General features: G+C 45.6%; 2 protein-coding genes across 2 annotated transcripts in view; one reads left to right on the plus strand and one right to left on the minus strand.

Annotated features, from left to right (window-relative positions):
* Positions 1 to 52: 52 nt before the first annotated feature.
* adi1 (acireductone dioxygenase 1) lies at positions 53 to 7,466 on the minus strand. The gene is made up of 4 exons (XM_056295771.1): positions 6,830 to 7,466; positions 3,621 to 3,740; positions 2,681 to 2,860; positions 53 to 1,758 (listed from the first exon to the last, which is right to left on the minus strand). The coding sequence occupies exons 1-4, from the start codon at positions 6,950 to 6,952 to the stop codon at positions 1,648 to 1,650; spliced, it is 534 nt and encodes a 177-aa protein (XP_056151746.1). The 5' UTR covers positions 6,953 to 7,466; the 3' UTR covers positions 53 to 1,647.
* A 6,725-nt stretch (positions 7,467 to 14,191) lies between these two features.
* The window catches only part of LOC130126421 (filamin-A-interacting protein 1-like), a 28,915-nt gene continuing 23,996 nt past the window's right edge, over positions 14,192 to 19,110 (plus strand). The window contains exon 1 of the mRNA XM_056295932.1: positions 14,192 to 14,525. The gene's annotated coding sequence lies outside the window, so the exon portion shown is untranslated. The remainder of the gene's footprint in view (positions 14,526 to 19,110) is intronic.

A 19,110-nucleotide genomic window follows, 5' to 3' on the forward strand; every position in this document is an offset into this window, starting at 1 on the left:
AAATAAGTGACAACTCTTTCTCTCACACATACGCGCCACTTCTTTTCCTCTAACATGCTGCAGGAGAAGTAAAATCGACAGAGAATAACAGCATTAGCTGAGAGTGTGTAGTGACAGAAAGAGTAATGTTTAGCAGGGCTTGGTTTTCCCAGAATTGTCATGCTAGGATTATTTTTGCTTTACAGATAATGACTAAGACGGTATTAATTCTAGTATGGTTTTGGTATACCAAGCCCAGCAGCACATTTTTCTTATTTTGCCCTATAGTACACAGAATGAGGACAATGTCAGAACTGAGGCGTTCAGTCCATAAAGACGTTGTAACCAGTAATGGAGTGAGCCACACATTTCCCAACAAGCTGAGTAAGAACAGGACTATACCTAGAATACAACCTCGGAAGGGTTGGATTTGGAATTGGTAAAGGCGATGGCCCACAGTCCCGTGTTGTGCTAAAAGTAATGATTTCGAATTCGCAGACCAAGCCCATCTTAACTGTTGTTAGTTCCATCAATGAAATAATAGAATAAGAGTTACACCACTACAGAGGAGTGAGTGAAGTAATGAGAAACTAATGATGTGACTGATAGTGACACCAATGGGCATTATTATGCACTCCTGGAACCATCATTTGCAAACAAATGAGCTTATTGCAAACACCCTGTTGAAACGGCACTTCAGTCCTCTCTCCGAAATGTCTTGCATTACCGGATCGGTGTAAGCAACAGTGACGGAGCACTTGTTTCAGCTTCCCATTTCTGTCGGATGTATGATCACCTCAGGGAGAGAGCAGAAACAGATTTTCACAGCCTAAGAACGCACCACATCCTAGCCACTAAACCAATGGAATATTAAATACTAGTGATTCAGAACTGTATATATCAAGATAGGGAAACTATTGTAAAAATGATTACTGCACCAAATGAATTTGTCTTTTGACTTTTATTGATTTGTCCTCATAATCTTTTTAATTATTACTGTTTACATGTTGAGCTGACCGGAATTTAGTGACTTGTCGTACTGTTCTTGATATGCTACAAAAATATTTTGTTTTATCCAAAATAAAAGCTGTTTTAACTTGCCTTTAGTTTTGGGGAGTTGGGATAGTATCCAAAAAGACAAACGAGATAAAAGATGTAGCAGCAGTTTTATTTGCTTAACAATGAACAATTTTAGATTTTATCCATCAGTCTAGCAGAGATGTACTGAAATACTCCATCCAAACATTTTATGTCAAGGTTACATGTCCTCCAGCTGACAGCAATTTTTCACTAGAAAATGTGAACTCAACTGATAGTTGCATATAGGATTTCATGATTAAGGGTTAGCGGTCCTTTGCCAACAGTCGGTAACCAGTGTAACAAAGTCTGTGTTGTTAATGACAGAGTGAAGGCACTAGAGGCTGTCTCTATAAGTAATTTCATGGTAAACCACAAAATCCTGGCGCGCATTACATAACTGAAAGTTTAGCTGACGATAAAGGATCCTCTGTTCCATAGAGTCCTCTGGGGTCTCATGTACCTCTCTGCACATGTTAAACACTACTTTACGTCGTCTCACGTGCAGAATTACTCCATGATCAAATCTCTGCGATATTGTGAGGCATCTGACTTGTAACCCGGGTGGTGTCCTGCAGCTCAGTCTCAGGTTCACTGTATAGAGGCCTTATACTGCTGACGAATTTCGAAATCCTCAGCTGGCCGGGGGTAAGCCTTCCACACGGGCTCCCCAACAAACAGTCTCATGACTTTAATGTAGTTCTGGGGAAACAAAACGGTTAAGTTAATTTTTAAAGATTCAAGAAGCTTTACTGTCTGTCACAATGAAATTCACATTTGACATGGCTCATACGTCAGACAACACAATGAATAACGACTAAAGGCACAAGAGTAAAGGTTAAAAACTGACAATGTAGAAAGTTCTCTTTTTTTTGGACCCCCCCCCCCCCCCATTTTCTCCCCGGCCAATTACCCCACTCTTCCGAGCCGTCCCGGTCGCTGCTCCACCCTCTCTGCTGATCCGGGGAGGGCTGCAGACTACCATGTCTCCTCCGATACATGTGGAGTCACCAGTCGCTTCTTTTCACCTGACAGTGAGGCGTTTCGCCAGGGGGACAGCGTGTGGGAGGATCACGCTACCCCCCCCCCAAACAGGCGCCCTGACCGACCAGAGGAGGCGCTAGTGCAGCGACCAGGACACATGCCCACATCCGGCTTCCCACCCGCAGACACGGCCAATTGTGTCTGTAGGGATGCCCGACCAAGCCGGAGGCAACACGAGGATTCAAACCGGGATCCCTGTGTTGGTAGGCAACGGAATAGACCGCTACACTACCTAGACACCCCCAACTATGTAGAAAGTGTAAAAGAATAGTTAACATGCACCTCAACATGTCTGTCCTTAGCTACAGGGTCAGTAGTAATAACTCGTAATGTTTTAGCTCATGGGAGAATACTGTATGAAATGCAAACAGGCTATGCAGATTTATTTCTACACCTGGTCAACACTAGCTGAGCCTTGACCTAAACACTAGCCAGACCACCTCAGCAGGTCGTGTCACTTTTTTCCCCAATCGCGGTGTGTGCCATGTGCTTTCACACCTCACATTAACATACGTTTTGTCCTTATCTGTACCATAAATGGAGATGCAGACTGCATTTTAATATATATTGACGGACTTACGGTCTCATCCAAAGTAAAGCGGTGGTATATGCCGGCAGGTAGGGTGATGAGGTCTCCCTTGCTCATGGAGATCCTGATCCAGCGGTCTTCCTTGTCCCTGACGTCAAAGTAGCCCTGGCCATCAAGGCTGTAGCGGATCTCATCGTCCAAGTGGAGGTGCTCCTCAAAGAACATCTTCAGCTGCAGACCCAGAGATCAATGCTTAAACAGAGGCGGAGATACGTATATATGGGTTGCAAGGTAAAAGGTGCCCATCTCCAGTGCATGGTTTTTCTCCGCTCAATTATGTCAAAGGGATAGGTTTTTACACTGCAAACAAATAGAAAATGTTACATTGAGGCGTATCGTCTATTTAAAAAAAATTTTTTTTAAGAAATTAAGTAGAAATCCTGAGATAATTTCACTTAGTTTCAATTCATTAAAAACCACTCTTGGACCAAGTGAAAGTACAATGACACAAGACATCACTCCATCCATCCATTATCCAAGCCGCTTATCCCACTCTCAGGGTCACGGGGATGCTGGAGCCTATCCCAGCAGTCATTGGGCTGCAGGTGGGGAGACACCCTGGACAGGCCAGGCCATCACAGGGCCAACACACACACCCAGTCATACCTAGGGACAATTTAGTATGGCCGATTCACCTACCCGACATGTCTTTGGACTGTGGAAACCGGAGCCCCCGGAGGAAACCCACACAGACATGGGGAGAACATGCAAACTCCACACAAAGGATGACCCGGGACGACCCCCAAGGTTGGACTACCCCGGGGCTCGAACCCAGGACCTTATTGCTGTGAGGCGACCGCACTAACCACTGCGCCGCTGTGCTGCCCCAGATCACTCCAATTGTTGGAATATCCTTTGATTTAACACCAAATGTAAAATTAAATGGCCTGTAAAAGTGGATGTCTTATGCAGTGTAGAACTTTATGGTTACCTTGTCTTCATAGTTTGGCAGCCTGTCCTTGTGAATGTCAATAATATCCATGTAGGAGTAGCCTTTGTCTTTGCGGATCTGTGCCAACTGTGGATCTGTTTCATAGATATCGGCATTCAGCTGGAAAAACAGGGCAGACGAGGTTTGAATAATTAGAAACAATTACAAAGTCGCCTCTGGGAAGAATGTGTGACAGTTATATTAAGCCTTAAATATATCCGAATAGGCTCCACCGACTGGTAACCTTTTTTCCACTTTTGCAGAAGTCAACTTTTCTCAAAGGTTTATTGTCAGTTGCTTTGATGGATTAAAATTGTTATCTCTCGGGATGGACTGATATTATGTCTTCAGTTGACCACATTTCCTGCGATGGTTGAACTAAAATTCTACCCACAACATTTATCAATGTACCCAACAATTTTCCCATCTTGTGGTGTTACAGTAGCGAACATTTTTCCCCACCAGTTGCAAGTAAATTTGGCATCAATATAAACACTGTCCAACTCACAGAAAGTTGAATCAGTTCATCTGGACACAATGTTTATTGAGGGAAACATTTCATCACTCATCTAAGTAACTTCGTCAGTCTCGACTGACTGCAGGTATCCCACCCTTATAAACAATACAGTGGCATAATGACCGAAACCAATGATCGGTTTCATATCCAAATTACCGTGACAATTAACTATAACTGGGGGGGGGGGGCGCTAAGAGTACATCTGTCGCCATCTTACAATGCTGTGATTGCAACTTTTCCCCAATCCTCTGAGTAGTACACATGGCCATTGTAACTGTAGTTAATGGTCATGGCAATTTGCATATGAAAACGATTGTTGTTTTCGGTCGTTATGCCACTGTATTGTTTATAAGGGTGGGGATACCTGCAGTCAGCTGACACTGAAGAGGTCACTTAGATGAGTGATGAAACGAGTCTCTCAATAAACGGTGTGTCCCGATGAACTGATTCAACTTTCTATGACTTCCTTACCTGGATTACTGAGCATGCATAAAGACACTGTCCAACTCATAACTCAGAAATCATTCCTTCACACAACAGAAGTTTCTGTGGAATGTCTTTTTTTCCATTGCAGGTTATATAATGAGGCTAAAGTTGACCTAAAGCGACTACACCCAATATAGCTGAAAAACTATATTAAATCATTTTAGGTGAAAAACCATATTGGGTTATTGATTGCTGTTAAACTATGTTATTCTGCACAGGGTGAAATAAGAATCTGAGTTCTGACGTTTTACGGGGTTAGAAAAGTATTTATTTTCCCACCTGTCCTATTTTCAAAACCTATGACGACTGAAAAGAAGTTTTGCTAATTAGTGTCAAATAAACTCACCACAAAGTACTTACTATAACTGAATTTGAAAGTAATGCTGTTGATGCTGTTACCTGCGCAACTATATGCTCAAACTTTTTTTTTAATAAAACACCATTGTGAAATCTAAGGGAGAATTATGTAATAAATTAGTGTGTTTTGCATTTATTTTTCTACATTTATAAAATATTTTGCAATGTTGCTTACTGTTACTCTTTGCACCCAGTCTACATGCTGCAATTTCAAAGGCTAGGTAACATTATACATTTGCCCATTTTAAAGATGATGTAAATCAACTGTATCGCTGTGTTTGCACATCATGCAAATATGGTGTTATCTCAATTTTCACAAACTTTGAACTTAATGTCTCCACTGTTACCCTGCTGGTTGAATCTACCCCTTTTTTCCCTGACTGCATCCTCAAAAGTCAGTTTCAGCATACTAAAATGAAATATACGTCTGAGAATGTGCTTGTCTAGATAGCGGGTAGAGATGACCTCAGGTACCACAATACTGCTTAGTGTGGTGCCGTATGTGGTAACGCTTTACTGAAGGTAAGCACAGCCCAATTCAATACTAGTTTATTCGAGATGGTAACTTGCTGTTTGTGACCTCATTCTGTAGAAACCCATCCAATGAATCTGGTTTAGATTTTACGATTGAGCGTTTGAGATTTTCTGATAATCTTGATGATACAATATAAGCAAGCACAGGACAATTCAGCTGACACCTACAGACTGACCTGACACTCAGAACTACTGCTACTACTACTACTACTGGCTGCTCCCATTAGGGGTCGCCACAGCGGATCATCTGTTTCCATCTCTCCCTGTCCTCTGCATCTTCCTGTCACATCAGCCACCTGCGTATCCTTTCTCACCACATCCATAAACCTCCTCTTTGGCCTTCCTCTTTTCCTCTTCCCTGGCAGCTCCATATTCAGCATCCTTCTCCCAATATACCCAGCATCTCTCCTCCACACATGTCCAAGCCATCTCAATCTTGCCTCTCTTGCTTTGTCTCCAAACCATCCAACCTGAGCTGTCCCTCTAATATACTCGTTCCTAATCCTGTCCTTCTTCGTCACTCCCAATGAAAATCTTAGGATCTTCAACTCTGCCACCTCCAGCTCCACCTCCTGTCTTTTCATCAGTGCCACCATCTCCAAACCATATAACGTAGCTGAAATCTGACTTATGATCCGCATATTTGATTTGGCAAAGACTTTACACCGGAAGCCCTTCCTGACGCAACCCTCTCCATTTATCCGGACTTGGGACCGGCTCTACGAACACACTGGCCCTGCATCCCTCAGTGGCTGGGTTGACCCGACACTCAGAACAAGAGCTCTTATTGCATGGCCACATCTTTTGGTGGAAAATTTCTGGTAGTTTTAGCCAAATTGCTCACTGAGACCTACTCATTATGATGTCTTATTGAGAAATTAAATGTGCCACAAAATAATCAAATCTTTTAAAGAAATTTGATTCAAAACACCCCCCCACACACACAAAACAACTTATTCCCCTTGAGTATTTTGATAAAAGGACTGCTCTTGTACATCACCGTCCTCAAGCCTCTTTTCATGCATGGGTACGTCACCTGACTTTATTTTGAAGTAAAAATCCCCTTACTTCCGGTCCCAATCTCCCCGTGACGGGCTGCCTGGTTACCGCTACTTCGTTATTATGTAACGCTGACCCAGTTTGACGGTACGCGTCACCAGAAGGAATAACCGGGTTTATGGAGGTAGAGCGCGGCTGAACGTCCTCTTTCGAGCTGGCGAGTTTAACGTTTCGTCGTTTGTGTTTGATCTGACAAAACCAGTTAGTCGTAGTTGTTAAACCCGCAACTTGTCAGCCTACGTGGACGTTGTCGTACCTTCCAGTGGAGAACCCCGAGCTTCTGCAGCTCCTCCGGGGACACGGGCTGGTTTGGGTCGCGTCTGTGCGGCAGTCTCTGGTCCCCGTCAGAGTTATCCATGTACCAGGCCTCCACCGGCATGGTGCCTCAGCCTGCAGGCGGGTTTGGCTCTTTGGGGTGTCCGCGGGTTTGGCTGGAACGGGAGCTCAAAGCTGCCGCCGGTGGCCGTTTGCGCGTGAAAACGCCGTACTTCTTCTTCAGCTTTATTGGCGGTTGGCAAACAACGATTTTACGCAGTAGCGCCACCAGCTGGAATGGCGATTGACCCAGAATGTCTACTAAAAACAAAAAAAAAACAGAACTCCGTCCAGCCATCGCGGGGCTGCTGGAGCCTATCCCAGCAGTCACTGGGCGGCAGGCAGGCGGGGAGACACCTTTTCGCACGCTACACGGTGCTGTGTGTGCGCTGGTTTGCCACGTACCTCGCTCCCTGTGAGACGTGAGCGCGTCAGATGGTGCGGCGGGAGGCAAGTTCCCCCAAAGAAGAGGGGTTGGTCTGGCATCGTTTCAGTGCGCTCTTCATTCGGTCTTTGAGCCGCTTCTGCCCACCAGCGGGGCATTGACCAAGGTGTAGTTGGCCGTAGAGGATGTAAACTCCCGGCCATTTTCAAGCGTGGCCCACCGTAGAGGTGTAGCCCCCTTTAGACTTCGGACAGCCTTTGGTTTCCATTCGTTTCACCACAGGATGAAAATCAGCAGGCAGACTTGAAACTCCCCGGAGATGGGGAACCATATGAAGCGGAAGTCTGCTTCCGATTCGTAGTTCCCAATTCGGGATTTAAAGGGAACCCCCCCAGCTGATTCTCTGTGCTTGGATCAAAACCCGCTATACTTATGTAACCGGTTATTATCTTGCCCGGTGCGGGATTCGATACGAAGTGTACTGCACCACAAGGCGACGTCACTAACCGCTCGGCTAAAGGGTCAGACCCATTGGCTAGGGGCTAACCTGTCTTAGTAGTTTACACTTAGACTCATCAAACTTGGACTAGCTTAACAAGAAGAGCCTACAGACTCTTTGAAACCATGTTTCAGATTTGTGAAACCTTTTATAATGAATTACGTTTTTGAAACGCTTTAACAAGACGCCCCAACGCGCTTCATAGTGAAGGGGGGGGGGGGAACTCACCCACTTCCTCCCCGTTCTTTGTGTGTCTTGCGTATATATCTGAGTGTGAATGTCCCGCATGAGTGAGTCTGTCTGTCTCCCAGGTGTTGACTGTGAGAGGCCGCATAGGCCATATCCCATACTTTAACTCTCACATACACTACTGAAAATGCTCTCACATACACATGTGAAATCCTCTCACATACTACTGAAATTCCTCTTACATACAACTATTGCATTTCAGTAGTATGTGAGAGGATTTTCAGTAGTATGTGAGAGTATTTCACCTATGTATGTGAGAAGATTTCACATGTATATGTGAGAGCATTTTCAGTAGTGTATGTAAGAGGTTAAGAATGGGATATGGCCTATACGGCCTCTCATAGTTGACGCCCTTCCCCACCACCATCACCATCTTATGTGGTCTGTATAGAGACAAGCACTGGAATCGCCGGTACGGCCCTTCAACATCGAGCTAAGAAAAAATGGAAAAGAACATAATCGAACATAACTGTAGGTTGATTATTGGGAAATGAAGAAAAACACGTTAATAAAGTTGTATAGAGTTATCGTAATCCAAATTTATTCACAACTCTGACGTCTCCCTGATTTACAGAAATGAAAGAAAAAGACGGGGCTAACCTTAAACTTTCATCTTGAGTTCCTTCATTCAGGCCAAAAAATCAGGTCAGACTTCTAATGTGACCCAGAAGGCCCCCCCCCCACAAATTTCATTGTCATCACTGACATCTGGTCAGTCTATTGACTGTAGTTTTGCCAGTCCTCACATTTAATTTTTGCAGTTATATTTTTCTTATTTTCCAGATTAAAGTGATGGATTGTGGCCTTCATCACTTTTATCCAGTTCCATGTTCACTGTGTGACTCAGGAGTCCATAGCCCAAATTCATCCTCATCTTTAATAATCTGCCTCTGATTTACGACAAATACATCCCAAAAATCCATTCTTCCATAATCTAAAATCCTTTTTTTTTACATTTGGAAAAAAATGACAAGCGTATTTGTAACACCCTAAAAATACAAAACATTCCTTTTTTTTCTTTTTTTAAAGTCTCAAACCAAATTCACTCTCTTTTTGGAAATCTACCATTATAATTCATGATAAAAGTTTGTTTTTTGGAGTATTTGTTAATTTCAAAAATGTTTACATTTTTTCAGAGGTCTTCTTTCAGTGCTGCCCAGAGATCTTGAATTTATTTAATTCTCATCTTTGACATCAGGTTCCCTTCAGTATTGCTTTCTCTCATCCCAATGGATGACAATAACAGTAATAAATCTACTACTACTACTACTTTTGGCTACTCCCGTTAGGCGTTGCCACAGCAGATCATCCATTTCCATCTATTCCTGTCCTCTACTCTGCATCTTCCTCTGTCACGCCAGCCACCTGCATGTCCTCCCTCACCACATCCATAAACCTCCTCTTTGGCCTTCCTCTTTACCCCTTCCCTGGCAACTCCGTCTTCAGCATCCTTCTCCCAGTATACCCAACATCTCTCCTCCACACATGTCCAAACCATCTCAATCTTGCCTCTCTTGCTTTGTCTCCAAACCATCCAACATGATCTTTCCCTCTAATATACTCGTTCCTAGTCCTGTCCTTCTTCGTCACTCCCAATGAAAATCTTAGGATCTTCAACTCTGCCACCTCCAGCTCCGCCTCCTGTCTTTTCATCAGTGCCACTGTCTCCAAACCATATAACATAGCTGGTCTCACTACCATCTTGCACAACTTCCCTTTGACTCTTGCTGGTATCCATCCTTCAGTTACAAATCACTGCTGACACTCTTCTCCACCCACTCCACCCTGCCTGCACTCTCTTCTTCACCTCTCATCTGCACTCCCCGTTACTTTGAACAGTTGACCCCAAGCATTTAAACTCATACGCCTTCATCACCTCTACTCCTTGCATCCTCACCATTCTGCTGTCCTCCCTCTCATTCACACATATGTATCCTGTCTGGCTCCAACTGACTTTCATTCCTCTTCTCTCCAGTGCATACCTCCACCTCTCCAGGCTCTCCTCAACCTGCACCCTACTCTCGCTACAGATCACTATGTCATCTGCGAATATCATAGTCCACGGAGACTCCAGCCTGATATCATCCATCAACCTGTCTATCACCATTTCAAACAACAAACAGCTCAGAGTTGATCCTTGATGTAATCCCACCTCCACCTTGAACCCATCCGTCACTCCTACCGCACACCTCACCACTGTCACACTGACCTCATACATATCCTGCACCACTCCTACATACCTCTCTGCGACTCCCACAATACCACACCTCCTCTCTTGGCACCCTGTCATATGCTTTCTCTAAATCCACAAAGACACGATGTAACTCCTTCTGGCCTTCTCTATACTTCTCCATCAACATCTCAAAGCAAACATCACATCTGTAGCACTCTTTCCTGGCATGAAACCATACTGCTGCTCGCTAATCAACAATGAGAGTAATAAATTATGCTAATAATTTCCCCCACACAGTATGGGTATACAGTTGTGTACTGGTTTCTAGTGTTACTAATTTGCCACTTGGTGGCAGTAACACTGAGGAGACAGCTGTGGATATACAAACTCTATCCTGCCCACAGACGTGGTTTGTCAGGCGGTACCATACAGACCTATCTGTGCCTCATCACACTGTCATACATCTCATGACTTCTGAGTCATCGCTGTTCTCTGGCCCTCCTTTTCTTTGTTAAAATACTCCATGGTCCTTGTTGTGGCATCGGGCCAGGAAAAACACATTCCCTATTGTCCTGACCTAGCCTAATCTCGTACTGTTTGGCCCGGACCAAGGACACCTCATTAGCACCTGTCAGCGTGCCCGGAGCATGGAGTAACCCCAGAGAGTTGAGATGATGTCTGAGTTAAGGAGGTGGAGGTGAACTCCGGGTTGTTGTACAGTGACACTGGTGTGTTGACGACAGAGCGTTGCAGCTCAATAGATCACTGGTGTTGAGTCTTGACATTATCGATGGGAATGCAGGGACGAAAGTGTGGTGATGACAAATCAGCTTGTGTAGGGACAGTGTAAAAGTGTGCTAGTGTGTGTGTGTGTGTGTGTGTGTGTGTGTGTTCTTGTTCAGCTATATTGCTGAGGACCAATCAGAGGTTTGTGTTGTTTTTTAAACCATAAACATGAGGGCGTGAGAACATTTCTGCAAAATAAGAACATTTTGGCCGGTCCTCGCTTCTTTAAGGGTCTATTTCAGGGCTAGGACTTGGGTTTAGGGTTAAGGTCGGGGTAAGTATTAAGGTTAGCATGTAGTTCTGATGGTTAAGGTTTTGGTTAAGGTCTAGGGAATGAATGTAGCTAATGAGGGGTTCTCACAAGTATAGAAACATAAAATGTGTGTTGTGCGTGCACTTGCGTTTGTGTAAGATCTGCGCCCATGCCAAACCTCCACAGTGTTTTCCAGTAACCCAGCAGAAGTGAGGGCAAAGGTGTTGCAAATTTTTGGATTACGAGCCCCACGTGGTTAAGGAATAGGCATAAAGTTACGCAAATTATATTGTTGTTGTTGTTTTATAGCTGATAAAACAGTAATGCTTTAACTCTTCCCTCGGTGGGATGACTGAAAGAGAGTTCTCACGGTGACGTTTCATTGCCCATCTTGTATTCATTTGATTTGAGTTGACATTTGTACGGATTCCTTCGGGAGGGAAGGGGGAAGGCCGGCTACTTCATCAACCCACATTTGCACAGTGAATCATGTTAACCAGAAAGCCCCATTCCTCCCAGACGAGCCCACCGTCCTGTGGGCATTATACATACAGACTGAAATCATAACAAACCTCTTCCTCGCTGGATCCCAACACATGACTTCATCTTGGGCGTGGGGATTATGAAATTCAATCAAAATATACTTCTCATGACCTCAGTTTGGATAGATCTTCCTCCTCAATACCACATGTGGAGGGGTGACATCATATGCAAAGAGGAGGGTGTCTGTCAAACAATTGTGCTTTGTTTTGTTTTTTTCTTCATTCCCTCTGAGTGAGCCGTGCAGGATAGCAAAGAGATAATGTGGTCTTGAGTCTGCCGCTGGCCTTTTTGTTACCTTGGTTTTCCGGGTACCTGTATCAAGTGGAGCATGGGAAAGTGCATGGGCTTATAACAGCACTGGTACAAAATGCTAAGAACAGAACTGAAGGGGTGTCCAGGTGGCGTGGCGGTCTATTCCGTATCCTACCCAAACGGGGATGTCCGGTTCGAATCCCCATGTTACCTCTGGCTTGGTCGGGCATCCCTACAGACACAATTGGCCTTGTCTGCTGGTGGGAAGCCGGATGTGGGGTATGTGTCCTAGTCGCTGTACTGGTGCCCCCTCTTGTCAGTCGGGGTGCCTGTTCAGGGGGGAGGGGGAACCTCCCAGCGTGATCCTCCCATGCGCTACATCCCCCTGGCGAAACTCCTCACCGTCAGGTGAAAAGAAGCAGCCTTGTGACTTCACATGTAGGCATGTGGAGGCAGGAGGCATGTGGTAGTCTGCAGCCCTCTCCGGATCAGCAGAGGGGGTGGAGCAGTGACCAGGATGGCTCTGAAAATAGGGCAAGTGGCTGGATACAATAGTGGAGAAAAAAAAAGGGGGGGGGTGTCCAAAAAAAGAATAGAATAGAATACACTTAATTTGTCATTTGTACGTACATACAATGAAAGTCACTCTCTGCATTTAACCCCATCCTATTGTATAGGAGCAGTGGGCAGCTGCAGCGCCCGGGGACCAGCTCCAGTTCTTCTTTCCATGGCCTTGGTCAGGGGCACAGGCAGGAGTATTACCCCTAACATGCATGTGTTTTTGATGGTGGGGAGAAACCGGAGCACCCGGAGGAAACCCACGCAGACACGGGGAGAACATGCAAACTCCACACAGAAAGGACCTGGGACGGCCCGGGGTTCGACAACCACGACCTTCTTGCTGTGAGGCAACAGTGCTGACCACCGGGCCACCGTGCTGTCCGTAAGAGTCTCTTACGAGTGTGCAGCATGTTTTTGTCCATTTATCCCTCTGTCTGCCTTTCTGTCCGACATTGTTTTTCTACGTGTGTCTGCACATAAGTGAGTTTTCATTGCATCAAGAAAATCTTGCATCAGCATGGCACCCACATAATCCAGAAATGTCTACATGAGACCAGAAATGGTCTCATATTCTATTTTATTAGAGTATCTTCAGTTCGATTTGGCTCATATACGCAAACAAAGAATTCTTGGCATTGTGCCCTGGTGGCTAGTGAAGAATATTAGTTGAGTTAGAATAGCTGTATTCCCAGGACTCATGATAGCAGCCAAACCTAAATATACTCAAGGTGAAATGCTGCAATCACCATTCGCACGTCCAACCCAACAATACCATTCCTATTGATGCTGAGCAGAATCGCTGCATTTTAGCTTTAGCTTGACTGGCTTAATTTAGGTTGTTTTCTACAAGCTGGACCAGCCTGGCGGTGGAGCTGCCAAAGTCCTGGAGAGCTTGGCAGCGAGCGGCCGTGGTTCCTTAGACCACCATTAGGGTTTGGGTGGCTGCTGTCACCGGACTTTCCCAGCATGAGAGAATGGCATGGCATGGCTCAGCTGTCACGGAGGGTCAGCGGGGAGAGCTAGCTCGCCTCCTCGTCAAACTTCTAGCATTCAGCTAGCCTCAGCTGCTAACAGCGCCCATGCTGGCAGGAGTGGGGGGTAGTTACTAAATATAGAGCTGTGTGCCTTTAGCCTCAGCGTCTCCAGTCAAAGAGCAGAGAGGGACAATGGAGGAGGTAGCGGAGTAAAAAGGCCTGGCTCCATGACAAAGGACATCACACCGCACCTCGCTCTCTCCTCAATGAGCAACGGCTCTTTTCAATCACGGAGTAAGAATAGAACAGTGGCTGCCTACCTCCTCTGCCAGAGCCTTTTTTATTTTTATTTTTCTCATGGCCTTTCTCCCTTGCACTCGCTCTGCCTTTTATTCTCAGTCTCGCACAATCTTCAACTGACTTGTTGAAAAGATACAGAGAGCAAGCGAGTGAGAGAGAGAGGGAAAGAGAGAGAGAGAGAGGTTGCTTAGGCTGCCAGGCAGAAGAAGGGGGGGGGGGGTTGGATAGGTTGTGAGAGTGAGAGTAGGAGGGAGGGAGAGAGAGAATTTTCAGTGCTCCTTTATAGCAGTCTTCCTATTCCCTTCCTGACCTGAGGTCCTGAGAGGAGGAGGAGGAGGAGAGAGAGAGAGAAAGAGAAAGAGAGGGAGAGAGACAGAGAGTGAGAGAATTTTCAGTGCTCCTTTATAGCAGTCTTCCTATTCCCTTCCTGACCTGAGGTCCTGAGAGGAGAGAGAGAGAGTGGGAGAGAGAGAGTGGGAGAGAGAGAGAGGGGGCTTGTCTCTTGTCTATAGTGATGGCACACAGTAGCTAAGCACAAGTGGCCGGCACCGGGAATCCAAGCAGTCACCACAAGTGGACCACCCAGGAAAGGACTTTAGTGGAAAACTTTACTACTGCAAGCTGTCTACTATTTACTAAAGCTGGGGACCATACAACAGCAGGTAAGCCAGCTCTCACAAGGCTCTCATATTGAAACCATACCGCCATCCTCCTGTCTCTGTGTGGGGGTCAGCAAAGACCACCATGTGGCTATAGCGGCGCAGGACTCATCTGCAATTCTCTGCTTATGTCAAGACAGATGAAAAGACATTTATGTGTATAAGTCATACATGCAGATACATATAGAAAGACTACATACAGTCTCCAGTGCAGGACCCTTGCTCTCAGTGTAGCACGCCACCGTACGACAACCTGTTTGAAAGAATGTAATCCAACCACTTTGCTTCAAGTGAGCTGCGGTCGGCTGTTTTGCACTCCTATGAATGAAGCAGTGTACTCGCTGCTCTTTTAATTCATTCAAATCAGATGGATTTTTTTACATGTTGCATTAATGACCTGCCGGGGAGGAGACAAGTAAATATTCTTGCCGTAGTCCAGAAGTAGACAGCTCTGGCCCCGTGACAACACACACGCATGAACGAGCACGCCATGAATCAAACATGTTTCATAAATTGTGTTTTACATTGCCGTCATTGTTGAGAAAAGACGCTCATTGTGAGAAGGTCTCGCTCTCATGTTTTGCATGTGGGAAGGGCTCCCCGCCGGTCCGCCCGAGAACACGGGCTGATAGTGTAAAAGTTGCACGAAGGATGTTCGGCGGCGGTGTTTACATTGTGGGAGACGGGGAGCGAGTAATCCAACTATCTGTCAAGTTACGCCTTGGAAGAGGAAGAATTCGCCAGATGCCCACACGCTTGCAGTTTCTCCACAGTTCACCAGCGGCTGCCAACTTTAACCCTAATTACCATCATACCCACACTGCACCCCCCCCCTCCCAACACACCCGCAGTCCAAAACAAGTAAAAAAAAAGCTTTGAAAGCAGTTTCTTGCTGTAGAAAGGCATCTGTGAATCTGGATATTTGTGGATTGTAATGATGCATGTTGGAGAACACACATTGATCCTGCTTGTCGCCATCCATCTGTAAAGGCACACATCAACCAGACCCCACTGAGCCAAGAAGAAAATGTGCAATATATCTCACTTTCAGAGCGGCGGCCCATGGCGGGCATAAGTTACTGTCAAAAATCCCTTTTGTTGGGTCTACCCATCAGTCTGTGTCCAGTTGCTAATGTGGAACAGCTCTCTCTCTCTCTCTCTCTCTCTCTCTCTCTCTCTCTCTCTCTCTCTCTCTCTCTCTCTCTCTCTCTCTCTCTCTCTCTCTCTCTCTCTCTCTCTCTCTCTCTCTCTCTCTCTCTCTCTCTCTCGCTCTCATGTGGACCGTGTCACTGTGATCTCAGAAATATTACCATAAACACAAGTATAAATAGTGGGGCTATCACTCACTAACTTTTTTTTTTTTGGACCTGTTTCTGCTTTTGAGTGCCATCCAACTTTTTTTAGGAGGGAGGTTTTGGCACGTTGCAGCCTTTGGCATGGAGGTCATTAGAGCCTCTGTTCATTCCCATACCTAATCAAAGGTGATCCGGCTTCGCTGCACAATCTCCCTTTGTAAAACGTCATTTGGACGGCTATCGGCTCCAATTTGTCAATGAGTCATCCTTATCTCCGTAACGCAGACCCCAGATTAAACCCCAAAACAGCCGCGGTGACGCCTACCAAATAAGCGGGGACGTTTCGCTAAAGCGGCCTCGTAGTGGATTCGAGTTGCACTAATTGTGTCATTGGCTTTGCTCGTGAGATGATTTTGCGCTTGCATCACGTCAGTTATTTTTTGATGGGGCGAGCGATAGGGACATAGCTGAGCGGTGAGATGTAGGTTTAGCTCCGGAGCCTGGAATGTGATTGTGGGAAGAGATACCTAGCGCTGTGCTGCAATGGTTAGCTGTTCCCGCGTGCTCAGCTGACAGCATAAAGCGGTGTGAATGGATACCCGGTGCTCGACAAACAGCTTTTTTTTTATACCTTGCTTGGGCTGAGATGCTGCCATGCTGTGTCTCAGCGGGAGCTGCCGCTGCGCCGTGCATGTTTTTTTTGGTTTTGTGTTTAAATGGCTGTCAGTAGCCGGGTATATACAAAGCTTGCTGGTTTGAAAAAGGATGAATAAAGGCAGAGGAAGTTGTCACTGAGACGTTGTCGAGAGTGTCTCGAGAAAGCACAATGCAATCAGTTTGCATTGTGCTTTCTCTTGAAACAACATCGCTTCGTCTTTCTCCGAGTCGCCGCGTCGCCCAGCCTGTCCGCTGCACCTTATCCCCTCAATGACTCACTCGTCCTTACCTCATGCACTGTAAGGTTGTGCGTGCATGGGTGTGCGTGTTTGTGTGCGTGCATGCAGACGTGCACTATGGGTCTGCGTCTTTTATCAGACTTGATGTTTATACATATGTGTGTGCACTTACGCCTGCATTAGGGTCAGGCATGGGCCACAACACAGACCGACCTTCAATATTATTTTCAACTGATTTTTGTTTTTGCTCACATGCATTGCTGAAAGTTGGTTTGGTTGATGCTGGCTTCTGGGCTGTATCTATTTAAATCTATTTTTTTTTAAAAAGCGACTTCCGTCCTATTGTGGCTTACCGGGGGTTGAAGAAAGGTTTAGTAAAATGAAAAGAAAGATCACAGAGGAGGGTGGAGCCCGTCACTGCATGCTGCCAGTGGCGGGTGTCTGTAGACCCTATGGCCCTGGTGGGCCTCCACAACAGCTGTCACTGACACATGCGCTGCCCAGTCGTATAAGTGCCTCTGGTCATGAATGCCAAAAATGCAGTTAAGATGCATTTGGTTAATACGGAGAACAGTGGCACTTGTGACTCGGGTTGCCTTGGTTTATAAATAAGCTTTAAAACGCCATGGTAACCCAAGATCTTCCCTCTACTATTTGATATCCAGGGTACAATGTGCCTCGGCACAGCCACTTACTATATGGACAGATCTGGCTCACGTGAAAGACCAACTGGCATTCTCCAAATTAATACGAAGATTATATCGGTCTTCCAGTGTTACAACATTATGACTGGTAAGGCCCTTTGTTCATTCCTGATGTCCAAATAGGGAGGCTACGAATGGTGCAAATGCTTCACAGCTTTATCATCGTATAATAGGATAACTGGTTTCCTTTGTGAGGTCCCCTCCAACCCATGCCAGCAAACCTTTGCACGTGCACACTCTCTCTCTATCTCTATTTCGTACTCTGCCTCTCCATCTTACTCCCCTACTCTCATTTTTCTGTCCGCCTGTCTCGCTCCCTGCAGCACACATAATCACACATTGCACCTTTCCGAGTAGAAAGTCACTACTTTTGCCTTGCGATGGAGGACAGTTTGGCTAGAGAGAGCACGGATCTCATCCAGGTTCCCACCCTCCATCCCTTTCCTTCCCTTCCTCCCGTCCTTCCTTCCTGGTTCTCAGGGGGAAGTGACATCATCACGACTCTTCCAGTGGACGGGCATGTGATGACATCTAGCTAAAGAGTTCCATCTGTCCAGTGATGTCATCAGTTTGGAGGGACTAGCCAGCATAGTATGTATGTATACCGAAAACTCTTGCAGACTAGATAACCCGTCCACCTGGCTGGTTTTCATCTAGTGTCGAAGACCAGCCGCTTTCTCATGGAGCTGATCGATAGCTCTTCAAGTCGCCTGCCGTTTTATATTCCCCGCTGCATCTTCTTGTCTCATTCACCAATGCATTTTACTCTGAAGTCATCAGTGTGCAGCACACATGGTAATATTCTCAGGCCCTTGTGCACTAGGGGTGGGACAAAATATAAATACTGAAACATATCGTAATATTTCCTTTTTACAGCACGTTATCGAGACATCGGCGCCAAATATCGATATCTTTATTAAAACGTTTTTTTCCCCCGTGATCACTTTTTCCAACTTTATTGATAGTTATCAATAAAATCAAACAACAGTAACATTGGAGGATGGCACATGTGGACAAGTTGCAGTGTGTGTGCATGTGTGTTAAAGAGGGACTAAGCTAAGCTACTACGCACTTTGTTGGACATAATTTCCTCTCAGTTGTCAAATTCTGTGAAACTGACACCACAGTGCAGTGAATAAATACATAATTCCTGCTTTTTGCCTTTTTTGGGGCTATTTTTTTCTTCTTCGGTTACACAGATTTCATGATGTATGATGATCGTCTTGCAATCAGTCGAGTATCGAGGTATCGCGATTCCATCATTATCGCGGGCAATGTATCGTGACGGTATCGTATCGCGAGTTACTCTGGGATTCCCACCCCTATTGTGCACCACGCAGTTGTCAGATAGATGCATTTTCCTTCGAGAGCGTAATAGAGATACAGCTTTGAGCCACTGTGTAAACTTTGACTGTGTAAACTCTATTAGCTGACATCACCATACCAAACAGTCCGACCAAACAGTCTCTTCGGTGTACTACACTGGGATTCAAACTGCTTGTTCTCATGCAGATTGCTAAAATTCTTGCTGTGAGAGAGTATAGGACCCCCTGCTCGGACAGGAATGTGAATCTGTGGAATTCCCTATTGATCTAGTCGGCATTTAGACAAGAGACTTCAGGCAAGTGGCTGGCCACATTTGAGTCTGCTTCATCCATATGTCCTGGTTGCTGCGCCTATTCATAGGCCGGCC

The sequence above is a fragment of the Lampris incognitus genome, chromosome 16, assembly GCF_029633865.1.
Source record: "Lampris incognitus isolate fLamInc1 chromosome 16, fLamInc1.hap2, whole genome shotgun sequence".
NCBI lineage: Eukaryota > Metazoa > Chordata > Actinopteri > Lampriformes > Lampridae > Lampris > Lampris incognitus.

Coding starts and splice junctions, on each gene's coding strand:
- adi1 (XM_056295771.1), bottom strand. CDS start 6,952: ATGCCGGTGGAGGCCTGGTACATGGATAACTCTGACGGGGACCAGAGA. Junction 2,861..3,620: donor TGCCAAACTATGAAGACAAG/GTAACCATAAAG, acceptor CTGGGTCTGCAG/CTGAAGATGTTCTTTGAGGA. Junction 1,759..2,680: donor GCTTTACTTTGGATGAGACC/GTAAGTCCGTCA, acceptor TTGTTTCCCCAG/AACTACATTAAAGTCATGAG.